The sequence below is a fragment of the Thermobia domestica genome, chromosome 3 (assembly GCF_964235325.1).
Source record: "Thermobia domestica chromosome 3, izTheDome1.hap1.1, whole genome shotgun sequence".
Lineage (NCBI taxonomy): Eukaryota > Metazoa > Arthropoda > Insecta > Zygentoma > Lepismatidae > Thermobia > Thermobia domestica.
In genome coordinates, this window is record NC_137456.1 from 150,901,411 (window position 1) to 150,929,029 (window position 27,619).

The 27,619-nt window shown below is 36.0% G+C and overlaps 2 protein-coding genes across 2 annotated transcripts in view; one reads left to right on the forward strand and one right to left on the reverse strand.

Annotated features, from left to right (window-relative positions):
- The window catches only part of LOC145680809 (uncharacterized), a 708,231-nt gene that overhangs the window by 359,379 nt on the left and 321,233 nt on the right, over positions 1–27,619 (reverse strand). The gene's annotated exons all lie outside the window — the stretch shown is intronic.
- The window catches only part of LOC145680810 (uncharacterized), a 70,749-nt gene continuing 63,861 nt past the window's right edge, over positions 20,732–27,619 (forward strand). Inside the window, exon 1 of the mRNA XM_081751883.1 lies at positions 20,732–20,998. Within this exon, the coding sequence (XP_081608009.1) occupies positions 20,747–20,998 (252 nt within the window). The 5' untranslated portion in view covers positions 20,732–20,746. The remainder of the gene's footprint in view (positions 20,999–27,619) is intronic.

The window sequence follows — 27,619 nt, forward strand, 5'->3', positions numbered from 1 at the left end:
CATTAAAAAAAAGCCAAGGGGTATCATAAAGAGGATACTTTTTTCGATTATTTTTTCTCAATATCTCGCACCGTTTGTAAGATTTGAGCCTACTTCCTGTTGAAGTTTCTAATTCATGTATGACCAGTATTTTCTTTCTTCTTGCATGCAGTATGTAATAAGCAAATACATTACATACACAATTAATTATAATGTCAGTTATATATGGTGTTCATTGGGCAAAACACTCCAAAAATAAAGGTTCATCTTAGACTGGAGAAATGGTTATCCTTCCTTTTCCATTATTATTTCGCCATGAAACAAACGCCTGAGACATATGCAACCCCTATATACAATAATGTGATGTTGGAATGTATAAAGAGTAGGATGTGATGTTTTAGTTTTTTTTTAAATGTCAACACTTCCAATGTACCCGTAAAAATGTAATAAAGAAATAGTAGCCATGTTTTTTTTTAAATATTCAATTAGAACTGACAATCTACACGAAATTTGCAATCGATCAATGGAAACATTATCTTTCTAGAGCCTGTAGTTTCCGAGATCTCATTGTCGAAAGTATTGACCACAAACATATAAATTTCCATATAGTTTAAAAGAACTCGGAAGATGGCAGCACAATTCACGTGCATTGATTTTAGAGAAGGCTTATTAAAATACAATGGCTTTGAACAATAATTTTAAAACATAAACTTTATGAAAATGTTGTATTTAACTAATTTTGTTTTAAAGTACATATACTCAAAATGTTATGTTTGTCTCTGTTAAACGTGAAATCACACATAACCGTAAATGAAATATTTGAAAGCCAAAGTTATAGGTTGGAGCTCAGTCGCTTTTAATTGCTATTGTAGCATTTTAATAGATAGATACATGAATTCACTCAATTTTATGATTACTGAGGAATTGTTACTTTATCACTGATATTTGTTAAGAACGGAAAATTTTCCGGAAAAATATAGAAGAAAATTTTCCACCTCACATCACGGCTAAACAGCGATGTAGGAATAAGTGGAGTATTTTTTTATGAAACGGAAAATTTTCATCACTGGCTGTATGTGTCATAGAATCTTCCAAATTTTGTATGTTTGTGAAACTATAACATCCTTAGTTTGCAACACTGAATAATAAATGTGGTATTTCATGTTTTCTTTTAACATGTTGATTTGAAATATGTAATAATCTGACGTACTGACATTTAAAAAATATATAACTTTATACAGGGCTGGCAACACTGTTCAATGGGTAGTGTTATTTAATACGTAAAACGATGTTCTCCTTCTTATAGTTGCTTCGTGCAAAGTTTCGTTTTTCTCTCTTTTGGTTTCTCTGTTATCAAGGATGTTCCAGATAAATTGTCCACTCTCTCTATATATGTACGGTGTATATTTAAGATAGGTCAAACTTCAAGGGATGATAGAGAATGACAAAAAAAAAAAGTGATTTAAGATAAGAAGTTGTTATCCGAAAATGCGTCAGTTCTGAGCTATAGCCCGCCGAAAATGTCCCAAAACAGAACAAAAATGAAGAGAACTAGACAACGAATTGTCGGGGAAAGGTCGGGTTAAAGGAACTAGTGCGTTATTTGACTTCGAAATTCGATCCAGGTACAAATCGATGAGGAACAGTGGCAGCGCAAGGGGGGGCTCCTTATGTCATGTCTGCACTAGTTGGGATCGGAAACACTGGGTAAAATTTACCGGGAGGATCGGAAAGGACGCAGAGAGTAATTCGAGAGACGGATCCCTATTTCGGAAATGCAGCAATCGTGAGGTATAGCACGCTAAAACTGTGATTGACTAATACAAACGAGCGAGCACGAGAGAACGAATTGTTGGAGGAGGGTCGGGTCAAAGGAAATAGTGCATTATGGGACCTGGAGATTCGATTCAGGTACAAAACGATTAGGAACAGTGGCGGCGCAATAGAAGAATCACAGAAATGTGCTGTATTACAATCGGAGTGTTGGGAAAAGAGCCAGGGAGATTTGACAGTGATTCAAGAGGCCGTAACAAAACAGGAATCGATTTGCCGGCGTTACAAAAGCGGCGTAACTTGTGGCAGTTGACAGGGCAGAATGTGGAATCTCAAAGCCCGGATATCACCGAAGGTTGAGAGCGATTCTTGTTAGTAGGATCCGGGGAACAAGAAATATGTACAGCATATAGCGTCCCTCGGCGTGAAGAATTAGGAAAACCCAGGAAAACCTCATTCAGGGTGGCTTGCCTAAAAAAAGTTTTACATTTTTTCGGCCTAGTGCCCCCACCGGGAATCGAATCCGGGACTGCTCGCCCCGAAGGCGAGAGCTTTAGCGGCTACACTACACGGGACCACCCGAAGTTGCAGATCTGTGTCTCATATATCCTCGCTGTTGAAAGGGACGCTAAACTTGAAATGAAATTAAATCCTTCTCTGCTAAACAGACGCTCATTTCTGATGGCACAGTCCACAGACAATTAAATAGGAGTTCAGAAAATCTACCTTTTCACAGGGTCAGTTTCTATTTCATTAAAAGAGTTTATATTTTAAAATAACTTGTATGTAAGAAAAAGGTATGAAGGTAACTAATTTATATAATATACGAATAACTGCAAAATATATAATAATACTAATAGTTTTAGTATTATGCTGTTATCGTTGATATGAGTACTAAGTTCATAACTGTTGTGGCAACCACTGCACTAAGCTCTATGTGATGACGAATTTCAGAACTAAAGTAAATGGAAGAAGCACAAGTTCTAAAAATCATTTAATTACACTAGTCCTAAACTGCAGAAGTCCTAAAAATTTGGAACTTCTGTCCATATTTTTGGGTCTTACGCACATTACTCGTTCATTTTCCTGAGCTTATGCAATATTATGGTTTGGTTTCCTGTGAAGTTGGTGAAAGGATGGTACCAAATAATGAGCTCTCCTGATTTGAATAGTTTGATGTTTACAGACAGACAGAAACTTCAGAAGAGACAGAGTTTCTGTGTGTATAAACAACAAATTCCAAGTCAAATAAAGATCAGATTTTCAACGTGAACATAGACTATTTAATGTAGAAATATGTAGATGTAATTTAATCAATTAATGTGTTTGTAGGTTTTCCCGACCACAAGGGGATTAAACAATATAACATATACAAAACAAGAGAGAAAAGTCATCTTGAGAATGTTTCTTTTTTCTTTCTTTTCAGCAACCAAATATTGTGACACAATTGAATTTCTTCCTTTCAGGTCATGACGATTTTAGTGTTTTCCCCTCTCTTTCGTAAATGAAAAAAAAAATCAAACGAGAAGCAAGAGGAAGGTTCGGTACGTGATCCATCTGACCTGTTTTCTGATGTTCTTAGGAATCCTGGGAAGCATTTTGTAGCAATAAGGAAAACAAATAAATCAGATATTTCCCACAGACAGAATATTCCAACTTCAGTTGATGACGAAATCAACCAATTCCATAGAAACGAAGTGCATGGGAGCTCGGAAGGATTTTCCAAGATAACATACTTATCAGTATTTTTTCATTAAGATATGCAAAAGAATTCCTAAGGCAAAATGACAAATACTACATTGACAATATTACAACTGAAATTATCAGAAATTCGTCCAGGGGGTCAGCGACTGACTCCAGACAATATTTTTAACAATATCTCTGTTCATTGTTGCAACTATCCTTTGTCCATTTCAGACATTTATTGTGAATGTATATTGCACCCGATAGCAACCATATCAATTGGGCCGACCTAATCAGTGTTGCCAAACTATCAATAAATGTGCTCATAATAAATTTGTCTGGCCACATAATACTTTTTATGAATTACGAGCTACGAATTTACTACCTTGGGGAATTTTATTGTAGACTATACGTATTGTTGTTTTCAATGTATTCGTGCATGTGCTTATTTGTGCGCATACGCACATGTTATACAGCACGTGTGTGTATCGTATTGTGTTGAACTCCACGCGTATGATTCAGTTGATTGTAGCATTGCAAGAAGTACAATACAGTGGTGCTACATTGCAAATTTATAATTGAAATTTAGTTATAATTATAAATATCAACTGTAAACGTGTAAAATGTCCAAAAGACAGAGACTAGTTTCAGACATTGAGATCGTTCATTTATTAGATTCTGATAATGAAGAAATTCACGAAGATGTGTTTACTGGTTCGGATAGTGAAACAGACGTGTTTAGGCCTACAGGTGCTAACGGAACACATGATATTAGGCCTACTGATACTAATGTGTTTGAGTTATCACAAGATGATACAGAAAAAAGAGAATCAGAGCGGGAAGAGGAAAACAGTAGAAATGTTCTTCCGACGCGAAGACGACTACGACCTCCCGCCAAAATAGATCAGCCATGCAATGATATGAAAGCTCCTTCAGGAATGGAATGGAAAGCACAGACGTTGGCCAATCTGAGGAGACGTCACACTGCAAATGTTATGCGATCAGTATCCGGGCCGAAACAAGGAGTAGAGCCTGCAAGTCCAAAAGACTCATTTTTTACATATTTCGACGATGATGTTCTAGACATAGTCGTAACCCACTCAAACCAAAAACTTTCAACTATCAGACAATAGGCGATTGGTTCATTCAAAATTCAAAACCATTTGAGAAGGAAGAAATTTTGGGCCTAATTGGTATTCTACTGAAATGTGGTGTTCACCGTCAGAATAAACACAATTAGAGAGCTTTACAACGATGAGAATTTTCCGATTTATAGAGCAACACTTTCCGAACACAGAATGCTCCTGTTACTGAAATGTCTACGTTTCGACGACGCCACCACTAGTGAAGTGCGAAGACAGGATAAATTTGCTCCCATCAGAGAACTGTGGAACATTGTTGTGAACAATTTTCCAACATTATACAAACCTGGTGAGTCAGTCACAGTAGAACTGATTACTTTTCCACTGATTACTGTCTTCTTCCCGCTCTGAACTTCTATAATAGATATCTTGCTGTGCCGTGTCATTTTTTTTATCATCTCTCACCAGTATCGATGTGTGTGTCATTCCTAATTCATTTTCGTACTCATTGATACTTAAATTGCACCAAAATGTCGCAAATGACTCATATTCTGCTCGAACTGATGTTTGATTCTTAAATATGCGCCTTAGTTTTTCTTTTAACAGTTCAACTACATGGAGTGGGTTAATGCCAGCAGCTCACCCATTTTTTCCACACTGACTACAACACCTAACACTAATTCGAGCTTACTACCATACACTGACGCAAATGACTGATCTTCACTCAGCACCTATAACGAGGAATTTAACTACTAGTATTTCGAAGGATAGGTGGCGCTGTCGGTGGAAAACAAGTTTTACACGGGAATGACTTAATATACAGTGGTCAGTACTTAGCCCTGTATATGTCTACCAAGTTTTATGTTAACCCTCGCGTTCGAACCGAAACATGTACCTTGTAAGTTGTATATAGTTCATTGATCGCGTTCTGCAAATGCTGAAACAACTTGACACTGTCACTTGGGAATTAGTGTAATTATCTGGTGTTTTCAGCATTATACATGTTGCTATTCTTACGTTGAAGAAGCAAATTAACCTATCGTTGTAAGAGGCAAATCCACAAATATGTATTGAATATATTGGGTCGATGCATAAGTTCGTGCGGTTTTTTTTTTTTTTTTTTTTTTTTTGGGTTGACAACAATGCGGCGTGAATCGATTGTTTATCTTATTCCCTTGGTTATTTTCGTTACTCTTTTCTTTTAGCCACACTTAGTTTATGCATTCCAGACCTTCAAGCTTGAAGCAAATATAACAGCAGCTAGTGAATTAAATGTACCTATCACTATTTTCAAAGTTGAATATTGTAAGCTAATGAAAGCATGTACTAACGTGACAATATTTGAAAATAACGTCAGCTACAATTAATTCACTGGCTGTTATTGTATTTGAATCATGCTTGAAGACCAGAATGCATAAACTGGGTGTAGCTAAAAGAAAAAAATAACAAGAATTGACGAAATTCGAACCTAGGACCACGAGGGTAGGAATACTGTTTACTAAACCCTCATCTGAAAAGCCAGGACGTAAACATAGATATTAGTTATAAATTTGCATAAATTTGGAAGTTACGTATATTACTGTAAAAATGGAGTTTTTTAATTGCCAGTCAACTGTCGTAGTTGTGCAAACATTCAACATGATATGACGTAGGGAAATGAATTACATTAAGGTAGTAGGATTTAATATCAAAGTTGAAACATCGCAAGTTTAAGATAAGCATGTATTGTAATAACGACAGTGTCGTATTTAGGAGGGTGGCTTCCGGGCTTAAGCCCCCCCCGAAATCTTACTTAGTATAATAAAGTAAATGAAATATCTTGCAGAATTTTCACATTTCCAGGCAAAGCCCCCCCCCGAAAGTTAGCAAAGCCCCTCCCGAAACAAAATCGTAAATACGCCACTGAATAACGAATATCATATTTGAAAATAATTTCGTCTTAAACTTAACATTTACTTCAAAATTGAATTTCTGAAATGCACAGTATGAGCGTAGCTAGAAGAAAATGTCATTTAGGATAGTCGGGATTCGAGAATAAGACCATCCAAGTAGGAATCTCTTACACTAAACAGATTATTCATGTAACAGACAACGACGGAAAGTATTTGGCACTACATTATCAGATAGTTCTATTAAATGTAACTTAATTAATACAATAGGAATAAAGTTTTACTACCTGAAAAAGTTCATTATACACCCTGTAACTAAAGTACAAGAGGTCTGCGTCCCATCTGAACGGCGCATCCACCGAGACAATGTTTGGAATATCCCATTCTAGTACGTAAAGCAAAAGTGTGATGGACTAGAAAGAGTTCTTCGTGGCTGAGTGGATAAAGTCATGGTTAAATAATTTAAAGATTCGTGGTTCGAAACCCGGCTCGGAAGCTAAAGATGTTTTAAATTCTTAATTCCCCAGATCTTAAGATCTTCTTTCCTTTCGTAATCATCTGATGCTCTAAAAAGAGTTCTCCATCTTAATTCGACAACTGCCTAATGTGATCCTCGCAGTTCAGAACCTTTCCTTCTTCTGTTTCACAAAGTCATAATTTTACACATTGAAGTCTCGATCTAGGTTTGGGATCCACGTACCAGCTGGTCTTGTGCTTCGTATCCACAAAGTTGCATAAGGCCTCAAAACACAGCAACTCAACAAACTCAAATTCAGCTGTTCCTTCTAAACTGATTCTGTCTCGTACTTCAATATACTCCTCCCCCTGAGCCTCCGAAACCCATGAGTCTATGATTAAAAGTGGTGTTCTTTCAATTATTATGTTTTTACATAATATTTGTTTCTCATAAATTTCAATTAAGCTATTTATGAAATATCGCTTGGAATTTCAATGACGTACTGTAGGTTACTTATTCATTCACACCTGTGTAAACCGCTACTTTTAACTACAAACTTAAATACTCGAAAAATCAGAGGTATTCGCAATTTATTGGTACTGCTTCTACAGTGTTGTTAGCATAAATGAAAGCACAACAAGAAGTTCCTAGGAACTCTGCTGTGCTGTTTAAGACTACTGCACACAGATGATTTTTAGTAACCCGACAGTTTAGGTCTTGTGTTTGTATGGTTCAATACAGCTTAGGACATGAGCCATTTAGGACGACTGCCAAATAAATACCACGGTCTGTTATTTTATTGCTAATTGATCTCAGGTTTCAACAATATATGTACAAATAGTAGGTAAACGCTGAAGAGGAACCCTCATTATTATTCTCTCAACTCAGAAGAACAAAGAGAAAGCTGGATCAACCTACTGAGAGAATTACCTCGTAACTTTTGTGTTGATCTTCCTTAAGGATTACATATCTCCACTGGAAACATCGGCCCCGAAATCGGGGTCTTTTACGAAATCCAGATTTAAAATAATAATAATAATAATAATAATAATAATAATAATAATAATAATAATAATAATAATAATAATAATAATAATAATAATAATAACATCCGAAATAATAATAATAATAATTCTAGATCTGGCCAGAGAACAGAAATGTAGCAGCATACAGAAGAAAGGAAAATATGGTAAAAATAGAATGAACTGACTCCCTTAAGTAGAGGAGAGGACTTTTTTCTCTATATTGCACGACTCGCATTACTTGACATCATTGCAAACTTTGTTATTACCATATCTCTTTCAAACTTAGGGCCTAAACAAGATCATAGGAATTTATTTACAAATTCCAGTTCGTTTGCCACTAATTCGGGGTTGAGTTTTAGTTAAACCAATTGCATTGTAATAGTAGATGAATTTTCTTAATTTGTGCACTTAGTATGACATTATTTGCAGTTGTTTATAACGTTAACTGAAATATTGAAATCAGTTAAGTCAATATGACTTCAAAATATAATTTTCTGGTTTTACAGTCCTGTGGAAATTAATAGCAAGATATATGGTCCTGTTATAATACTTATCTGGCCAGCTAGCTATAAGTCTCGATTTCAAATTGCCGTTCTGTGGATATTATGCTGTTTTCTTACAAAAAAAAAAAAAAAAAAAAAAAAATTATTTCGGTAATAAATTATGGTTATAATAAGTAGATGCATCATATTATATTTTCTAATGAAATTTTTCATTTGAAACGGAATTTTATGATTTTGTATAGCAAACTGCGATGTGATGCTTCTATAGAAAAGAATTATACATATCACTTAAAAAAAAGCATTAATTACTGACATGTTAAAAAGATCCATAAGCTCTATCTTTAACCGTACAGAAGAGTTCAGCAGATTAATTATGTACTGTACATATATCGGGACTAACGAACGGACAGATGGACATTTTAAAAGAAATCTTTCGGCATCTAGAGCCCGTGTAACGTGTTAATCCGCTAAAATGTCGAAATTTAATTTTTCCATTAGCATCTTACCTTTTCTCTACTAGCGTCCCTCGAAGATTAAAAAAAAAAAAAAAGCCTGACCAATGTATTATTATTTCTTGCAAAAATATCTAGTAATATAATTCAGAAGTCGCCAAAAGCTTTAAGTTTACAATGAAAAAAAAGAGATCTTATTCTATTACTTACACGTCGTTATTACATAGAGAAATTTAAGAAATAGCCCTGATTGCCCTTTTTAAAATAAGGATATATATATATATATATATATATATATATATATATATATATATATATATATATATATATATATATATACAGGGTGACCCAAAAGTAGGTATTATGGGATTATTTGCTTTGGCTCTTCCGTACTTAGATGTAAGTAAAAACACATTAAGAACAAATAATAAAGAAATTAAGTCTACCTTATGCATAACAATAAGAAATTATATAAAATACAGTACGGTACTGTATACCTAATTTTGGGCCACTCTGTATATATCCGGATGATCTTTCTTCCACAAAACTTGGAGATTACAGCGATCCCAATTTCTGTTAATTTCTTTAAGAGTAAAATAATCTCCCAATTATACACAAGTCTATATATATTTTCTCTGTCTTTGATTCGAACATATAATGTCGCTATAGCTGCTTCGTCTACGATCATATTTCAATTTTATGGAAATACTTTTTTTCCAGCATTTATTTACTGAAGTTCTTTCATTTCTTTTTTTTTTTTTCTTTCTGCTGTACCAACACATTTTCTGTGAGGTAGAATTATTTTTGTACAAATTTTCCTTCTCAACAGAAAATATTTAAGAGTTATCTCGGAAATCTTAATGGACATCTGAATAAAAGCAAACAAATTTGGACAGTAAATTACTTCCTTGTAGATGTTGCAAGATAAACATGCCATCTTATCTTCTTTTATTTCGAAAGAAACTTTCTTTGTATACGATATTGTTAGTTGATACATATGGATATTATCTAGAGAAAGTTTACTGTGTTTCCTTCTTCCTGCATACATTAACTTGAAAGAATAACATATGAGGGTGTGTATATATATTCCAAAAATTTCAAATTAATGCTTTAAATAGAGTGTGCAAAGAAAAAGTCGTATTTCTTCTTGATTGTGGTTGTTGCTGTCTATAGTAGCAACACTGCCTACGTTTTGATTAGGCAAGTAACTTATCGTAAGATATTGTCAAGTATATAGTTTGTCTAAGTTGCTTTATTGCATTGGTAATAGCATAATTTATGTAGGCTATATACCTACCTAAAAACCATTTATCTAGAATGTATTTGCAGAAACCTGAAGGGAAATAATATTGAATATTAGTAAAATGTAATTTTAATGGGTTTAAGTTACAGTAATAATGCCAAATAAATATAGCAGAAATTTTTAGATAGAACACAAAATTAAACGATTCTTGTCATGTGATTCCAGCTTGCATCAAGTAGGCTTTGCTTTTGAGTTGCGTTGATTTTGAGTTTAACATCCCTTTCAGCAGCGAGGCTATGTGAGAAGGGACCTACTGATTAACGTGGAATCCGAACCACATGACCCCCGCCGGGAATCGAACCCGGATTTCCCACGCCAAAGGCCACGAAGGAGCTCTTTAGGCTTCGTGGTGTACAAACAATATATGAGTGGGTTTTCTAAAGGTTCTTCGGTTTCCTTCCACTTCCTATATTCAATTATTTCTGTCAATACCATCGTTACCGTCTCCCTTAGTTTCAGGCATATCTGTGGGACATTAAGCTAAGTAAAGGTAATAAAAAGAAAGTTAAACGATTTATTCCAGGGTTATAGGAAGGACCTAATGAACCTGGATGACCCCAAACTTCCGGTAGTGTACTCAGTTTTTCAGGATACTTGAATCACTGGAGTGTTTCGTTACGAAGACAACATGCATAGAAATTCATATTATTATTATTATTATTATTATTATTATTACTATTATTATTATTATTATTATTATTATTATTATTATTATTATTATTATTATTATTATTATTATTATTATTATTATTATTATTATTATTATTAGCTCTCAATTCTGGTTCGTGCGGTCGTTGGGCTAATCCTAATTCGCGACAAGTGAACATTGTGTGCTAACACTGTCTGCGCCCGTTTCCTCGGGATTCTGATTTCTCCAACTTTCATCATTCCACCATTTTATTCATAATCATTTATTACCGTCTTCCTTATCCTTGGTGCATAATTGTGAGACATTAAACTTCGTTTCAATATTAGTGATATTGAATGTAACGTTCAACGATTATGCAGTGAGTTTTAGGGATGAATAATGAACGAATTGGTGTATTGATAAAATGGAAGGAAACAGGAGAACTCCGTGAAAACCAACGCACACGATGTTTATCTGCTATAAAACCCACTTGACGCGAGTTGAAATCAAAACAAGAACCCCAAGCCAGAAGTGACTGATCTGAGACTGAGACACCACGGTCTTTCAATAATAATAATAATAATAATAATAATAATAATAATAATAATAATAATAATAATAATAATAATAATAATAATAATAATAATAATAATAATAATAATAATAATTTCATTTAAAGATGTACTATTTGCATATGTCTTAAATAATGTATTGGCGTGCCACTATCTTTACAAAATAATCATGGTTATTAATCTGCTTCTAGGAAAATGCACAAAATGCTAAAGCGAGAAGAAACTGTGTGTGTAGTAGAGACCTGCACGGGCCGAATTTTTTGGCCCGAGCCCAATCCAGCCCGAATGTGCCTAGGCCCGGCCCAGCCCGGGCCCGAAAAGTTTTGAAGATTTTCAGCCCGATCCCGGCCCGGCCCGGCCCGGCCCGATAAGTTTTTTAAAATTCTTGGCCCAAGCCCGGCCCGGGCCCGATAAATTTTAAAAGTTTCATTTTGTAAAATTTTTCATGGGTACACTTCTTGAACGTTTGCCTTTATTCTAATTATCGTTTAACGAAAGTCAATAATTATTGCACTTAATCGGCCCCAACCCGGCCCGACCTGAAGAGAAATCAGTGTCGGCCCGCCCAAGCCCGGCCCGGCCCAAAGAAATAACAGAGTCGGCCCGCCCAAGCCCGGCCCGTGCAGGTCTCTAATGTGTAGGTGTGTGTGTGTGTGTATGCATGAGAGAAAGAGAGAGGGAGAGAGAGAGAGAGAGAGAGAGAGAGAGACTGATGTTAAATGCACATACTAGTAAAATTTAGGATTTAGATTTCTGGGCTTTCTGCATCTATGGCCCATCACGCCATCTATGAGGGATGACGTCCCTCGGCGAGCACACTATCCGGGGAAAGGGAAGATTCTGGAAGGAAGGAAGCAGTCTGGTAAGAAAGGATTGCGGAAGCGTTAGGTACCACCTAGGCATTAGCCTGGTGTGAATGAGGAAACCCCAGGAAAGCTTCAGTCAGGATGGCTGGCCGGAAAAAGTTTTCTACACTATTTCGACCGAGTGCCTCCACCGGGAATCCGACCCGAGACCGCTCGCACCGAAGGTGACAGCTACGCTACTCGGGGCCACTTAAATACTAGTAGGTAATCGACTTATTTACACTTTATTTGTTTGAACAGTACTATTATGCTGGAAAGCAGCGACTTACAACTAGTATGGAGTACAAATGTTTTAATACGGTACGCAGCACTGGTGTATCTGGCATGTAAAATATGGGGGGGGGGGTACATTAAAGAAAGTGATTTAAATGGTATATACTATGTAGTCAATCTGTTTATTATCTTCGGTTCCATTCGTTACCTTTCTGCTTACCTTCACGGACCCCCTAAAGTATATCAAGAACTTGATTATAATCATTTCACTGCCTGAATATTATAGCTATTCTAAATAAATATAATAATTATTATTTATACGTTATTTTGTCGTTAGTAAATAAATTAAATTAGAATAAAATATTGAATATTTTGTACTTTAAAATTTGGGTGGATGCGTCCCTCTCGTCTCCCTAACCAGAGACGCCCGTGGTACGCAGCTTCGGATGGACAAGGAATTATCTCATTGTGTTTTAGTTTCCTTTTCTTAGAGTTAAAATATGTTTTAGTCAACAGTGCAGTGGGGCACGGTGGCTCAGTGATAGATTGACTTACCTCTCATACTTGGGGTCCCTGGTTCGATCCCCGGCCATAGGCTAGTAAGTTTGGACAATATCGTGTCCTTGGAGCACTCCAGTTCCTCCTACGTTGTTATTCCCACCGATTCATCCATCATCATTCACTTCCTTAATCATTTGTGTCACTTAGCCTACTTGGCATAATCGTGGAACGTTAAACTAAAAGATTTCTTTTCATTTTTATTTCAATTAACAGTGCAATTGGGGACAGAATGGACTAATATAGATTTGCATACAATCATATCTATTTGTCTTGTTCTTTTGTCTTAAGAGATCTTGGGTTTTTGGGCTATTTTTTAGACTTTCAGTCAAGCAGCTACTGCATCGTCACTATTTATCCTAGGATCATGGGCCATACTTCATTCTCTTCAGAATGTAGCTGGCTTTCAAATGATACCACTTGCATGCTCATACCATATACCAGGAGCGGGAAAAATGATGTCAAAGGGAAACATTCGGAGGGAAATTTTTTTCTCGCATTTTGGGCCCCTCTGGAGCGACCCTGTGTGAACGTAGCCATCTAAAGAAATCTGATAAATAGTACTTGGTATACTGAATGTGTGTGCCAAATTTCAAGTTTCTATCTTGAATACCAAGGGCGGGAGAAATTTTATCGAGAATTCCCACCATGCCCCAAATTACCGTAAAACACCATGATCTCAGGTAAAAAATTTCATGAGACATCCCTAACTACCCTAGGGTCATGTTTAGCCCATCATTCTCTTCAGAATATAACCGCCTTTCAGGCGGTATGACTCGCATGTCTCCATCATGTATCTAAGGCGGGAAAATGATGAAAAACGGGATTTTTTGGTCTAAATATCCTTTTTTTCAACTTTTATCCTCCGTGGACCCCCTTGTTTTAACGCAGAGATCTGAAAAAAAAAATCTGGTAAATACTACTCGGTGGGCTGAATGTTTATGCACAATTCCAATTTTCCAGGTGCAAAAGTAAGCCCGCCAAAAAAAATATACCGACAATGTCCCATATTCCCGTATACAGAGGGATATTTTTAAACATTCCCTGAGACATCCCTAATCACCCTAGGGCCATGTGTCGCCCATCATTCTCTTCAGAATAGAACTGCCTTTCAGGCGGTATGACTCACTTGTCTCCATCATGTATCTAAGGCGGGAAAATGAGGAAAAACAGGATTTTGGGGTAAAAATATCCCTTTTTTAAACTTTTTGACCCTCTGGATCCTCCCTATTTTAACGCAGAAATCTAAAAAAAAAAAAAAAAAAAAAACGCATCTGGTAAATACTACTCGGTGGACTGCATGTTTGTGAAAAATTTCAATCTTCTACGTGCAAAAATAAGCCCGCCAAAAATACTTTACATACCCCCCCCCAAAAAAAAAGTATTACACGAAAATACAAATTTTAGACTTAATGCGTCATCACCTCCTATGTCTCGACACAGGAAGGTCTGTAACCATACGTAATGTCTTCTACAATGCCTCTGGACTTGAAAAAAACGGACGAAAAAGCTCAAATAGAAGAGAAATAACGCAATGTACCATGAAAAACGCATATGATACAAATTGTACCAAAAGTTCCCCAAAGGGTTAAAGATATGGTTGTTCTCATACAATATATTCGAATACTGAATGATTCAATTGAATCTACTCTCCAGGTGAAGCTTATACGATAAATTTATATATCGAGGTGTTATTTTATTTTAATTTTTAAATATCATATAGAAAGAAAGTTTTGATCATGACAGCCCCTGAATGTACGTCAATGTCTTAAATATTATGCACTTTATTGTTTGGTGAGGATAAATATTTGAATATATAATTTTTATTTACGCTGCAACGGTAGCCTCTCTTTATTTCAACGATAGTTATTAACGAAAAAGCAGAAACCACATTCGTAATACATTATTAATCTGGAATTACTTGGCTTTGTTTAAAGTTTATTGTTTATATGAAGAAGAACATGAGTTTGTGCAGTTGCCTTGTATCGTAAATTGCTTCTGTTTTCAAATTTCATTCGGATTCTACTCAAAGCCACAGAGTGTTATCACCGTTCTATTTATTTTATGTATAAGACTTAAGCAAATGAGCTTCATTACACATTGTGAAACCACGATAGTACACATTCTAATACATCTACAAGCTGAATAAAAGTTTGTGGCCATAGCCTAACTTGATTACATAAAGGTTACCAAGAAAGTTCTGTCGTTTTTTCACCCACCACCTTCGAACATCTATACGTCACCTAAGATGTTCATGAAAGATCAAAAATAGTCTCCATTAGCGTCGACGGTCAACGTTCTGGAAGGCCATGGATTCTATCGCGGAAGAACTTGATGGGCCGTGAAGCGAAGAATGTATCAAGTGCATTTTGCACGTCTACAAGGGATTTGAACTGGCGTCCTCTAAAGTGATTATCCAAGGAACGGAACAGGTGATAATCGGACGGTGCAATGTCCGGGGAGTATGGCGGATGCAACAGTGTTTCCCATCAAAGGTGTAGAATGGTGTCCTGAGTTATCCTAGCCACGTAGGGCTTAGCATTGTCCCTAGTTTGAACTCGTACAGTATACATGCCCTTATGACACCCTGTGGAGGCCCCATTTTCATTTTGTTCTTACTCAAGTTCACAGTGTAACTGAGCTACCACAACCAGGAGCTATACCCACACCAACAACTGACTTTTGCCTTATCTCCATTTGCATTCAACTCACGGTGTGAGGGCCAGTGGAACACAGACCTCCATAAATCGCGACAGATCTTTCTTGCTTACTTTTATAAGTAAAGATACAAAATAAAAGGAAACTAGAGGAAAGTTGTTGGAAATAGATGATTTTGATCTACTAAGCTAAAGGGTAGGCTTTTTTCAGTTGCACAAGTTACTTACCTTTCACACTGGCAAGGTCCCATATATTAAATAAGAAGCAGCGTTCCCATTTCAGGATGTTCGAAAGGAACGTAAGTGCATGCAAAAATGACTGGAGGAACGTGCACATCTTATGTGATTGAATATAGAATACGTCGAACTCCTTTCCCAACAATGCTGTATTTGCTGGTACCGAGAAGACCCAATGGAATAGCCTTTTAAAGAAGCAATGTTGCTTTTTTCCATTAAACATAAAGCGCCTTACCAGTATGGAGGACAAACGGCTAGTGTGATTGGTAAAGTTCAACCATTTCAAATTGAAAACTACTCATTTCTAACAACTTATCCATTTTTTTAATCGCCAATCATAACGAAGTTGGTCTATAGTCCCAGACTTTTGATACATTCTGTATATCAACCATTTCTGTCTTACCATTCTTGCTCAACAAAAATCCAATATTAAAAGTCGAAGTGAAAAATATCTATCTGGTTTCAAAAGATACCATCTAGCTCACATTTAACAGCTTATTATGACATATCAATAACGCCATTTCTTTCTGTTTATTACCAGTTTGCTTTATTTAAATCAACTGGAAGTGGCGCTAAAATTCCAGTATTTCAGGATTTAATAGAGGCACTAGAGTCGAGATTAAATTTATCCCTGGGACAGTAAATTTATATAAAGTGAGCGTTTCAAACAAACGGACCGATACAAGTGTAGTAAATTCTACCAATTCCAGGTTCAGTAGAGGATTGACGGAGGAGATTACTTAATACAAATAAGAAAATGTTTCTATCTATTTCCGTGTTCCCTTAGTAGTAGTTAATTTTAAATTGGGAAATATTAGATTTCTCCCCTTCGAATTAGTAGAGTCCAGATTGCACCTATTTTGAGGACATATTATATTTAAGAAAAGAAAACTGGTTTTACTTCTTATTGTTGCTTTTGCTTTCTGATTATCAATATTGAAACCGGAAGTTGCAGTTTTATGCAACCACTTTAGTTTTCGGTAGAACGAAGGAGTATATAGTCTACAGGGTGTTTCAAAACAACACCGACAACGTTTGGGAGGCGATTCCTGACACCAAGATAAGACAAAAATTATAGATCAATCTGGGTGCAGAAATGCTTCCTTTCGGAGTTATAGGCTGCCGAAAACACGAAAAAAAAAATGAACTTTAAAGGCCTATGGCTCCAAAACTATGGGACCTACCGTAGTCGGGTCAAGACTTTACTTAGGAACTAATATGTACCCTATCCAAAAATTCATGTTTCAGAATCCTAAAATATTCACACAACAATTTTTATAGAGGAAGGTTTGACTACAGGACTGGTTGGGACATTGACTGAGGAGGAACTGTGTTATGAGGGATATGCTAGAAGGTATGGCGGGAGGAAAGAGAGGGAGAGGCGAAGTAGATAGTTGAAGGAAGGTATTAAAACAGAAAATTGCTACATCAAGACGAAGAGACTAGCTGAGGATCACCGTACATCGAAGCTTCTCAGTTGCAGCAAGTGACCTGCCAATAATGGCAGAATAGGTATGATCAGGGCCGGATTAATGGGGGGCCTTAGGGGGACTATAGTCCCGGGAATACAGATGAACAGGGACTTCCAATCTTATCAAAATCTCTACTATCTAGAAAGAATCATAAACATACAATCATCATCACAAAATAAAATATGACCAAAAATATGAAACATATTCCCTTACTTTCCTACTATACTTTCACAGAAATGTATTAGGTGAAGTCAGCAGAGGCCACATATTTTTCTAGTCCCGGGCCTCCAGATCGGTTAATCCAGCCCTGGCTATGATGATGATGATGACATGTTTAGCAATATTGCCCAAAAATAGAGAAAATAAAATATTAGTGATTATAATCAAACCAAGTTTAAAGAAATCTGCAATATTTCGAGTTTTCAGCTACCTTAATGGAAATAATTCCCGCGCTTCTTTCTTATGCATTGATAAAAGTTATTTTTTTCAGTGATGAAGTGTTTCTGTTTTTCATTTTTTTTTTTTTGCCCCTTCATTCTTCGATTTTTTTTTTTTTTTTTTTTTTTTTGCATAGTTTGTATAATCCATAGGAATCCTCCCCACTTCCCGCAACAACTTCAATATACGCATGAAATTCAGTTTTTGTGCTCGGCACTTGCATTTTTTATTTTGCAACTGTTTTCTTATTGGACGTTTGTGGTATTTCGTCAGCAGGTGTCTGAGGCAAAGAAACTGAAGGGTGAAAAACAAATCCCACTTTTGTTATATTTATCCCAGGAGAGCTGACAAATTTTTACCAGCTTGAAGGTCAAAGGTTAAGGTTTACTCCCGCTAAGTAATCCTCGTTGTTAAAAAATTAAAAAAAAAAGAAAAAAAAAAAGAAATGCATCGCAATCCAGCACCAATGACATATTTCTTTCTGTGCAACAAGCTTCGATTAGAATGACACCTGTGTAACTAGAAAACGAGTAATAACTATAGAAAACGCGAACAATCAGCTCAGAAAACGAAATACTTACAAGGAACGAACATGAACATGTCCGGACATCCGGATCAAACCTAGTCCATTCGATAAACATAACAAAAATATGTCCATACACAAAAATGTGTATTGTTATAAACGTGTTTTCCCTCGTATCTATTCCGTCTATCAATACAAAACTTAATATACACATTTTCTAACCCCTATAGTATTTTTAGAGATACATTTGGATAGTGTGCTTTTACCCGGGGCCACTCCGGAGAGGTCCAAAGTTGATTTCTGGAGGGAATTTTTCCAACATTCTCCCAATTTTCCCTGTTCAAGTATATTATGGACCCCAATATATAGCACCTCTGGAAAATTTGTTTTATATTGAAGAGAATGAACTATAAGCCATGACTTTCCAATGAACAGTGTTGATGCAATAGCTATTTCACTGCGAGTCTACGATTTTCTTTATACTAATAGGGTTAATGGGCCCCAGGGACTTACTGCATTGTCCATGGCACCTGATATTTCTTGCATGAACATATCTTTGTTATGTTTATCGGATGGACTAGATTTGATTCGGTTGTCCCGGATGACATGTTCATGTTCTTTCCATGTTAGCTATATGCTACAGGGACAGATCGACTCTCATAGATTGCAATAAAAATTACTGGGAACTTATTGCCTCCAGCGGCAGTTTTACTGAAGGTAAGACATTGAAGTGAAAGATGTAATGATTTTTCCCTTTTTTTACATTCTATAAAAAAATTCAAGTAGTGCCGATAGTTGTGCAAGAGTCTTGCGCAAGAGTCTTGGTCTTGGTGTTGGTCTTGCATGCAAGACTCTTGCAAAAACTCCGAGACCAAGCCTCTTGCGCTCATCACTACTTTTACCATTTCGTTCTATTATAAATAATATTAAACCAGAAGACAGATAGATGCATATTAGACCAGATTTCTAGAAATACTTCCAATTAAAAATAAAATTTCTCATTTTAACTCCTCATGATGGTGCCCTTTATGCTAAGAGAGAGGGTTAATAAGTGAATGATAATGAGACAATTGGTAGAGTGAGAATGTGGGAGAAAACGGGAGTACCCTAAGAAAACCCACTGACACGATGATGTACGTCACAAAGTTATTTGACCGTGGATCAAACCATCGTCCCCACGCACCAAAGGTAAGTATTCTACCACTGAATAGGAAAATATAATCTATTCTGTGGATACTCAAACCACATCAAGAAATTATTTCTTGCTATGTATTACCATTTTATCTGATGTGTCTTCCGGCAATGACAGACGACTTACGCGCGGATAAAATTAGTTTACAAGACGTCCCACCTGTATAACTAGCATAGTTTGGAGGTCTAAAATTTTATTCTTTAGAAGCTAAAAAAAGTGGGCGAAAATATGTTATTCAAACAAATGAATCTCGTTAAAATGAAATCTGCGTTTTACGTTCCACGGTTATGCCGGTTAGGCTAAATGAGACGGTGATGATGAGAAATGAATGAAATGGTGGAAAGTGAGAGGAAACTGGAAAAACCCGTGGCCACCTTAAGGGTGTTTGTCCACCACAAAGTTCATTGGCGCGAGCTTGGATCGAACCAGGGACCCCATTCACCAGAGGTGAACGCTCTACCACTGAGCCAACGCAGCCCTCCAAACGAATCTCGTTACACATTGCGAAACTGCCGTACGTGACGGACGTGTATTTCTTGAGCTCCAGAAATCAGTCAGGTGTGAAATATGGGTGTTGGTGTGGAGAGCTGGAGAGCAAGAATAGGCCTATTTCAAGGTATCGCTCGTGGGCAGTGTTGCAAACTAGAAACCGGTCCGTGCTATGACGCTGCGTTTGGTGTGACAATAAGTGTAACTACGGTAGTAGCGATTCTCCTAATTATTAGCGGCATTGAGCCAAACCCTGGGCCTTATTCAACGGACGACTTATTCAAGAAATTAGAAGAAATGGATAAGAAAATTACGGGACTGTATGACGTGGTAGGAGATTTCAAGAAGCAGATGGATAATGTAGTGGAGGAAGTAACTAACTTACGGAAGGACAATGAAATGCTAAGGCAGGAGATCGCAATAAATAGGGAAACTATCGACAAACTGGAAAATCACTCGAGACGAAACAACATTATATTCCGTAACATACGACGAGAACTCAATGAAACGTGGGAAGAATCTGAAAACTTAGTGAGAGCATTCTGCAAGGAACAATTGGGAATCGAACTTAGTTCGCATGATATTGAAAGGGCACATCGTTTAGGGAAAGGTCAAAATTCTCCAATCATTGCTAAACTTTCTTCGTATAAGACCAAAACAATAATTCTAAAAATGCATTTCGTGCAAAAGGTTCTCCTGTTGTTATAACGGAAGACTTTTCAAGAGCCGTTCGAGAGACTCGAAGAGAACTTAACATGTTTTTAAAGGAGGAGAAATCTCGTGGAAAGAACGTTAGGCTTCGGTTTGATAAACTCTATATAGACAACAAACCTTACACACTAAATGAATTAAAGGCTGCGAAGAGTGAAGTGCGTGTGAATAACAGTGAAGTGCGTCTGAATAATAGTGAAGTGTCTGTGAATACCGCAGTAAGTGTGTGGAGTCCAAAAGAGGATCAGAATCCGGAGATGGCAACAGTGGCAAAGGAATGTCATTCCGAAGCACAGGTGAGTGAACCAGTTACCCCCCACAATCAACCCTCTAGTTCTCATCCTCCAAGAAAAACAAGAGCATCAACTGTGTCTCGGGGAAGGGGAAAGGGGCGACCTTGACAGAAGGATGACTCAGTTTGCTGCATTGTTAATCCCCCCAGCAAATCTGATAACAAAAGCAGTGCTCAAAATAAACAATTTTCTGTATATTATCAAAACGCGAATGGACTACGTAGCAAACAATTTGAATTCTATACAAATGTATTAGCAAATAATTACGATTTAATTATAATAACTGAGAGTGGGCTTTGTGATGGTATACACAACGCGGAATTCTTTGATTCAAGATATACCGTATTTCGCCAAGATAGGAATCTTGAACTGACTGGGAGGGCTAAAGGAGGGGGAGTTGTTGTAGCTGGGCTGCACGTCCACTCTGTTTATAATGTTGCTTCATATGATAGGGGATTTGAATGTGTAATAGCAAAGGTAGCAATAAGGTCATCAAACGTATTTGTATGTGCTGTTTATATACCACCGGATTCAAACATGGCTGTTTACGAAAACTTTTTTCAATTCATTGAGGGCAACATTTCTGTGGGAAGTGCTGTTTTGTGTATTGGAGATTTTAATATTCCAGAAATAACAGGAGTGGCATTTTCTTTTGAGCATTTAACTGGTACTTGTAAAAGTTTGTATAATTTCATGAGCTTGTTTGGTCTAAGTACATATAACAATGTTGGAAACGAAAATAATCGAACATTAGATTTAGTAATATCTAGCATAGAAGGAGTGGAAGTTGAAAGAGCGGAAATGTCATTGGTATCCGAAGATCGCCATCATCCAGCACTGGTAATCTTATGGTCATATAAACGACCACCAAAAATGAAATCCCAAAATAACTTCCAGGGTTACAACTTTAGAAGGGCTAACTTCTTAAAAATGTATAATGATTTATCAAATGTGAATTGGGACTGTCTTAAGCTTTCAAATGATGTTGATGTTGTAGTAGATAAATTTTACGAAATACTTCATAACGTTTTAGGTGCAAGTGTTCCTCCTAAGAAACTCACTAACCATAATTATCCGTGCTGGTTTACGGCTAGTATCATTAAAAAACTTAAAGCAAAATCATACCATCATGAAAAGTGGAAAAGTGGAAAGGGGAATATTTCATTTCACAGGGAGGAGTTTCGCAAAATGCGCAGGGAAATAAAACTAGAAATATCACAAGCTCTTAGAACGTTCATATTAGAAACGGAAAATAAAATAGGCACGGACCCTTGTTATTTCTGGAACTACATTAAAAGTAAAACTAAACATATTTCAACTGGGTTCCTTACCTTTAATGGTCAGGAATTAAAAAACAACAACGATATTGCTAATGCGTTTGCTAATTATTTTCGGTCAGTATACTCAGATATCGGTGCTAAATATAATATACAACATTACACTCCTGATAAACCTGTATATGATACATTAGATCTGTTAGTACTCAATGAAATAAAAATGGAAGAAGTAGAAGAAGCGATAAGAAAATTGAAGCCAAAAACGTCTTGTGGTTCAGATGGCATACCACCTTATATACTGAAAGGTTGTATGGACATTCTTAAATATCCCATACATATTATAGCGAATATCTCAGTAAAGACAAGAATTTTTCCAGAAAAGTGGAAAGAAACCATAATCTGTCCGATACCGAAGGCCAACGGAACTAGAGATATAGATAAATTTAGACCCATATCAGTATTGTCACCATTTTCAAAGGTATTTGAACAGATTATTTATCAACGTGTTCTAAATCATGTGAAACCCGTGCTATCGACCTACCAACACGGCTTTGTACGAGATAGATCAACATCCACGAACCTGGCCATCATTACTAACTACATCTCAACGGAGATAGATAAAGGTAATCAGGTGGATGTAATCTATACTGACTTTTCTAAAGCCTTCGACCTAGTGGATCATGACATTTTACTAGCCAAATTAAACTCTTTCCACTTTTCTCAAGAGTACAAACAGTTAATATCTTCCTACTTAAGTAACCGTAGGCAATCAGTTGTTTATAAAGGGTGCATCTCTGAAAAGTTCAATGCTTTGTCAGGAGTTCCCCAGGGCTCAAATCTCGGACCGCTTTTGTTTCTCTTAGCAGTGAATGATTTGCCGACTAGGATTAAACATGCTAACTGTCTTCTATTTGCAGACGACCTCAAAATATATATTAAGGTAGATTCAATTGATGATTGCGAGAAAGTACAACAAGACTTAACTAACATTATGGAATGGTGTAATAAAAATAAATTTAAAATGAATGTAAATAAATGTAACTTCCTACGTTTTACACGTAAGAATAGTTATGTAGACTATACTTATTCGATTGATGGGACAAAATTAAGCTCTCCCAAGTATATCAAAGATCTTGAAATTTTCTTTGACCAAAATTTAACCTTTAAACATCATATGGAAACATTAACGAGCGAGGCTTATAGAAACCTTGGTTTTATCATGAGGCTAGGTAAAGAGTTTCGTAATGATTTAACTTTAATGAAATTGTACTTCACTTACGTTCGGTCAAAGTTAGAATATGCTACTGTTGTGTGGACACCAAATATGCAAAAATACTGTGATATGATTGAGGGAATACAGAAAAAATTCCTAAGACTTCTAACGTAAAGGAAAACTGGGCTTTACCCGAAATATGAATCTTACAGAGAGTTACTGGAAAATTATCAACTACCCACTTTATACGAAAGAAGAAGATATAATGATCTAATATTTTTATATAAATTAATACATGATAAAATTGACTCTATTGAGCTGCGTTCGTTACTTTGTTTTCAAGTCCCATCAACCAGAACGAGGATAGGAAACACATCTACGTTTTATCAAAGAAAGGCAAGAACAAATATCCTTCGGAAATCTCCTATATGGAGGATAAGCACTCTCCACAATGAAGTCGAAAAAGACTTCAATATTGATATATTTAGCATGTCGGAAAGTGTGTACAAAAGAACAATTAAACAGGCATGTTTTGAAAACGGCATATAAGGAGCTCATATGCTAAAGACAATATGAATGTGTTTTTTTAAAATTGTCTATTTTGTTATGTGTATTTCTTTTAATTATTTGTATATCTCATTGTTTTGTATTAATATGTATTTCGTTGTCAAAGGCAACACAATAATTGGGCCTAGAGCCTGTTGTGTTGTGCTTGAACTAAAATAAAATAAAAATAAAATAAAATAAAATTTGGGAATTCGGTATGGAAACCGGAATTAGTAGAACTATATTTTCTGGTTGTAATAAAGGAATAAGTCAGGGAAATAACATATTTTTGGGATTCTGAATTATCGATAAAACAAGTCTTGCTATTGTATCGTTTCTCCTCTATAAAAGTTAATATTGTAACGTGATGTAGTATATTACTACTAATATATTTTAGTAAAACTGATTATTGTTAACTATTATCGTTGTAGTTAATTGTTTCCAACTTAGGTTTAGTAAAAGGATTGAGGGATTAAATAAAACACATTCTTGGGACGCTGACTGCGTCTCGATATCTTTTACGATCTTTGTTCTAATACCTATCGACAGACAGATAGTCAGGCAGACGGATATAGCCGTTATATAAGACTTCAGTGCTTATGCGTAGCATAGTTTGGAACTCTAATTCCGATACTTATACATAACACATCATAGTTGGAAGTCTGAAATTAAGTATAGATATAGCTGAAAAGCAACAGAAGTTAGTCCTTGAAACTAGGATGTGTTTGGTGCCTATTCAGTTACAGGTCAATCACTCGAGTTTATAAGAAGACTATGCTTACAAGGGAAGGTCCCACAAGTTCTCACTAAAATCTGATTGCCACATAGCACATCTGATAGAGCATCATGAGAGTCAAAAGTGAGAAAAATTTAAGATACTATAGACGAGAAGGATAGGACCTATGAGGCTTCAACATTCGAATATAAAGAGAAAAAAAAACTTACATCGTAGAATTATGCACGTTTAAAGTACATATATGGAAAATCGTTAAAGCAATCAAACCGAAAGATGCACAATATAATGAGAACAACGTACAGTATCGAAACCAACAAACAGTGTTCCCATAGATGAAGCAGTGCTATCAACTCAGCATTAAAGTGTTTTGTTTGAAATGCAAAGATTTAAAATGCACTGTGAAGTGTACTGGTACAGTGTAGCACACTATTGGAGCAACGAGTGCTGAAAATGTACAATGGAGAAGTCCGATATGCGGTAACAGAGGGCAATAAAGGAATGCATTAGGAAAAGGTGAGGGATCTGCATTACACTTCCGTAACTCCGGCAATAACCAGACAACTCGCGAAAACCAAATGTTACACGCGAGGAAACAAACCCGTATTTTAGAAATCTGTAAACCCCTTTTCCAGATTATATTATTCAGATTTGGTAGAGTATTTTCTTGGTTAAGTCTTTTGTGTTAAGTGATACATTCTTTTACTTCCTCTCCTACACATCATATGATTATGTTACTGTACACTGTAATAATAACATATTCACAGCAGAAATATAATTATTTTATTACTATCTCATTTCACTTTTAATTGGCCCGGACAGCCGTGTGGTCTAGAAGGTGAAGCCAGCAACTTACTAGGGGTGCGAGTTTCAATCCCGCTTCGGACATGGAGGTTTTTGTTGTACTATTCGCTTTGCAATTCATTGTCATCTTTCGCCCTCGTAGTGGTTCGGATCCCACTTTAAGCTGTAGGTCCCGTCATATAGGGCTTAGGAGCTGACACAGGACGTAAACATGACATCATTCAATTTCGTTTTTCAAATGCATCAATCTTTGGTGACACTTCTGGCATTTTGCTATGTTATACTATCTGTGTTATTCTGCTTTTAATTAAATTAATAATATGGGACCTAAATTTCTTTATTACCTTTTGTTGCCATAAATCAGACTTATTCATTGTACATTGTCAACACACGTAGCTCTAACAGTGTGAAACGCTGTACCACTACACTCCACTGAATTTAGTGATTTTAAATCTGTGCACATTTGATAGTGCATTTTAAATCTGGTGCTATTTCAAAGGAAATACTTTTATGCTGAATTGGCAACACTGCCTGATCTATGGCTAACACTGTTTATGGTCATCGATAGAGTATTTTTTCTCATTATACTGTGCACCTTTTGTTTTGATTATTTTAACGGTTTTCAAGATATTTACTTAAAACCTATATATAAACGAGTATTTCTATGAAATAATTTTTTGGCTATTCAAATGTTGAAGCCCCGTAGGTCCTATCTTTCTGGTTCATAGCACCTTAAGTTTATCTCGTTTTCATTTCTCACGATGCTCTATCAGATGTGCCATGTGGCAATCAGATTTGAGAGACAACTTGAGGATCCTTCCCTTGTTAGAAAACAGGGAATTAAGTGTGCTTAAAGCTGTGATGACAAAATGGCGGACCGTTCCGATTCGTGAATATGTTTCATTCGTTCCATGAATAGAAATGAAAAAGTGTATATGATTTATTTCGTTTTCTAACTCCATGCATGTAGCTGTCCATCATAATAGACCAAGAATGGAGACTTTTTTGAAATGTCAAAATACTTATACCTATCTTACGTAGTATTAGTTGGCAAGTCTGTCAGATCATTGGTATTGGACTGACTTATATATTTTGTTACTTTCAAATATATGTACAACAGGCTGTGGAAGAGTTAAAGTTACGGTTGTGTAACACACATTTTCAAAAAGAAAAAAATATTCTGCTACTAAAAGTTGACATTAGAAATTCTTGTAGCGATGGACACAGCTGTTTTGTTCCTGAATTTATTACAATATTTTTTTTTTAATTTCTAAAAAGAGGAAAGAATCGTTATTCACACCGCAGTAATTATAACCCATACAATTGGTCAATATACATGACCAAGTGTGAGGATTGGACCAATTGCTCTGCTAGAGCGTAACATGCTATCGGCTGTCAATATGACAAGGATACATTAGAATATATGCTTTTCCTGATAATCCCAGTAACTGTAACATCTGGAGAAAGGAGCTTTTACAAGTTGACTATGATTAAAACTTAATTCATTTAATCAATTCAGGAAAAAGTTTGAGCAGTTTTCAATTTTCTACATTGGATCTGAAACTAACAGGACTTTGAACTTAGACAAAGCTCTAAAAGACTTTGCAGACAAGAAAGCAAGAAAAATAACTTTAATAAAAAGGACTAAAGTGACTCATAGTTTATGAATGTCAACTTGTTAAGTGATTTTTACTGGTGGTGGAAACATATAATTTATTTCCAACAGTGCACTTAAATTTTTATATTTTTCTAACAAAAAGATGACTAAATGATTTCAATGACTAAAAAACGAGTAATGCTAATTTCAAATGTGATCTACGAATTTGTCAGTTATTTGTAGGCTTAGATGTAAACAATTTTATATCAAAATCTAGTTATATCTATTTGGTTTAACTCGCTTGCAGATTATTATTATTATCATTATTTTCAATTCTACCATAGAGTAACATTTTATAAGAATGAGCAGAAAGTCGCTGCTCTCAAAACGCCATTTCTTCATATATTACGGAAAGCAACTTTCTGACTATCCTGTATATAAAAGTTAAAGACCA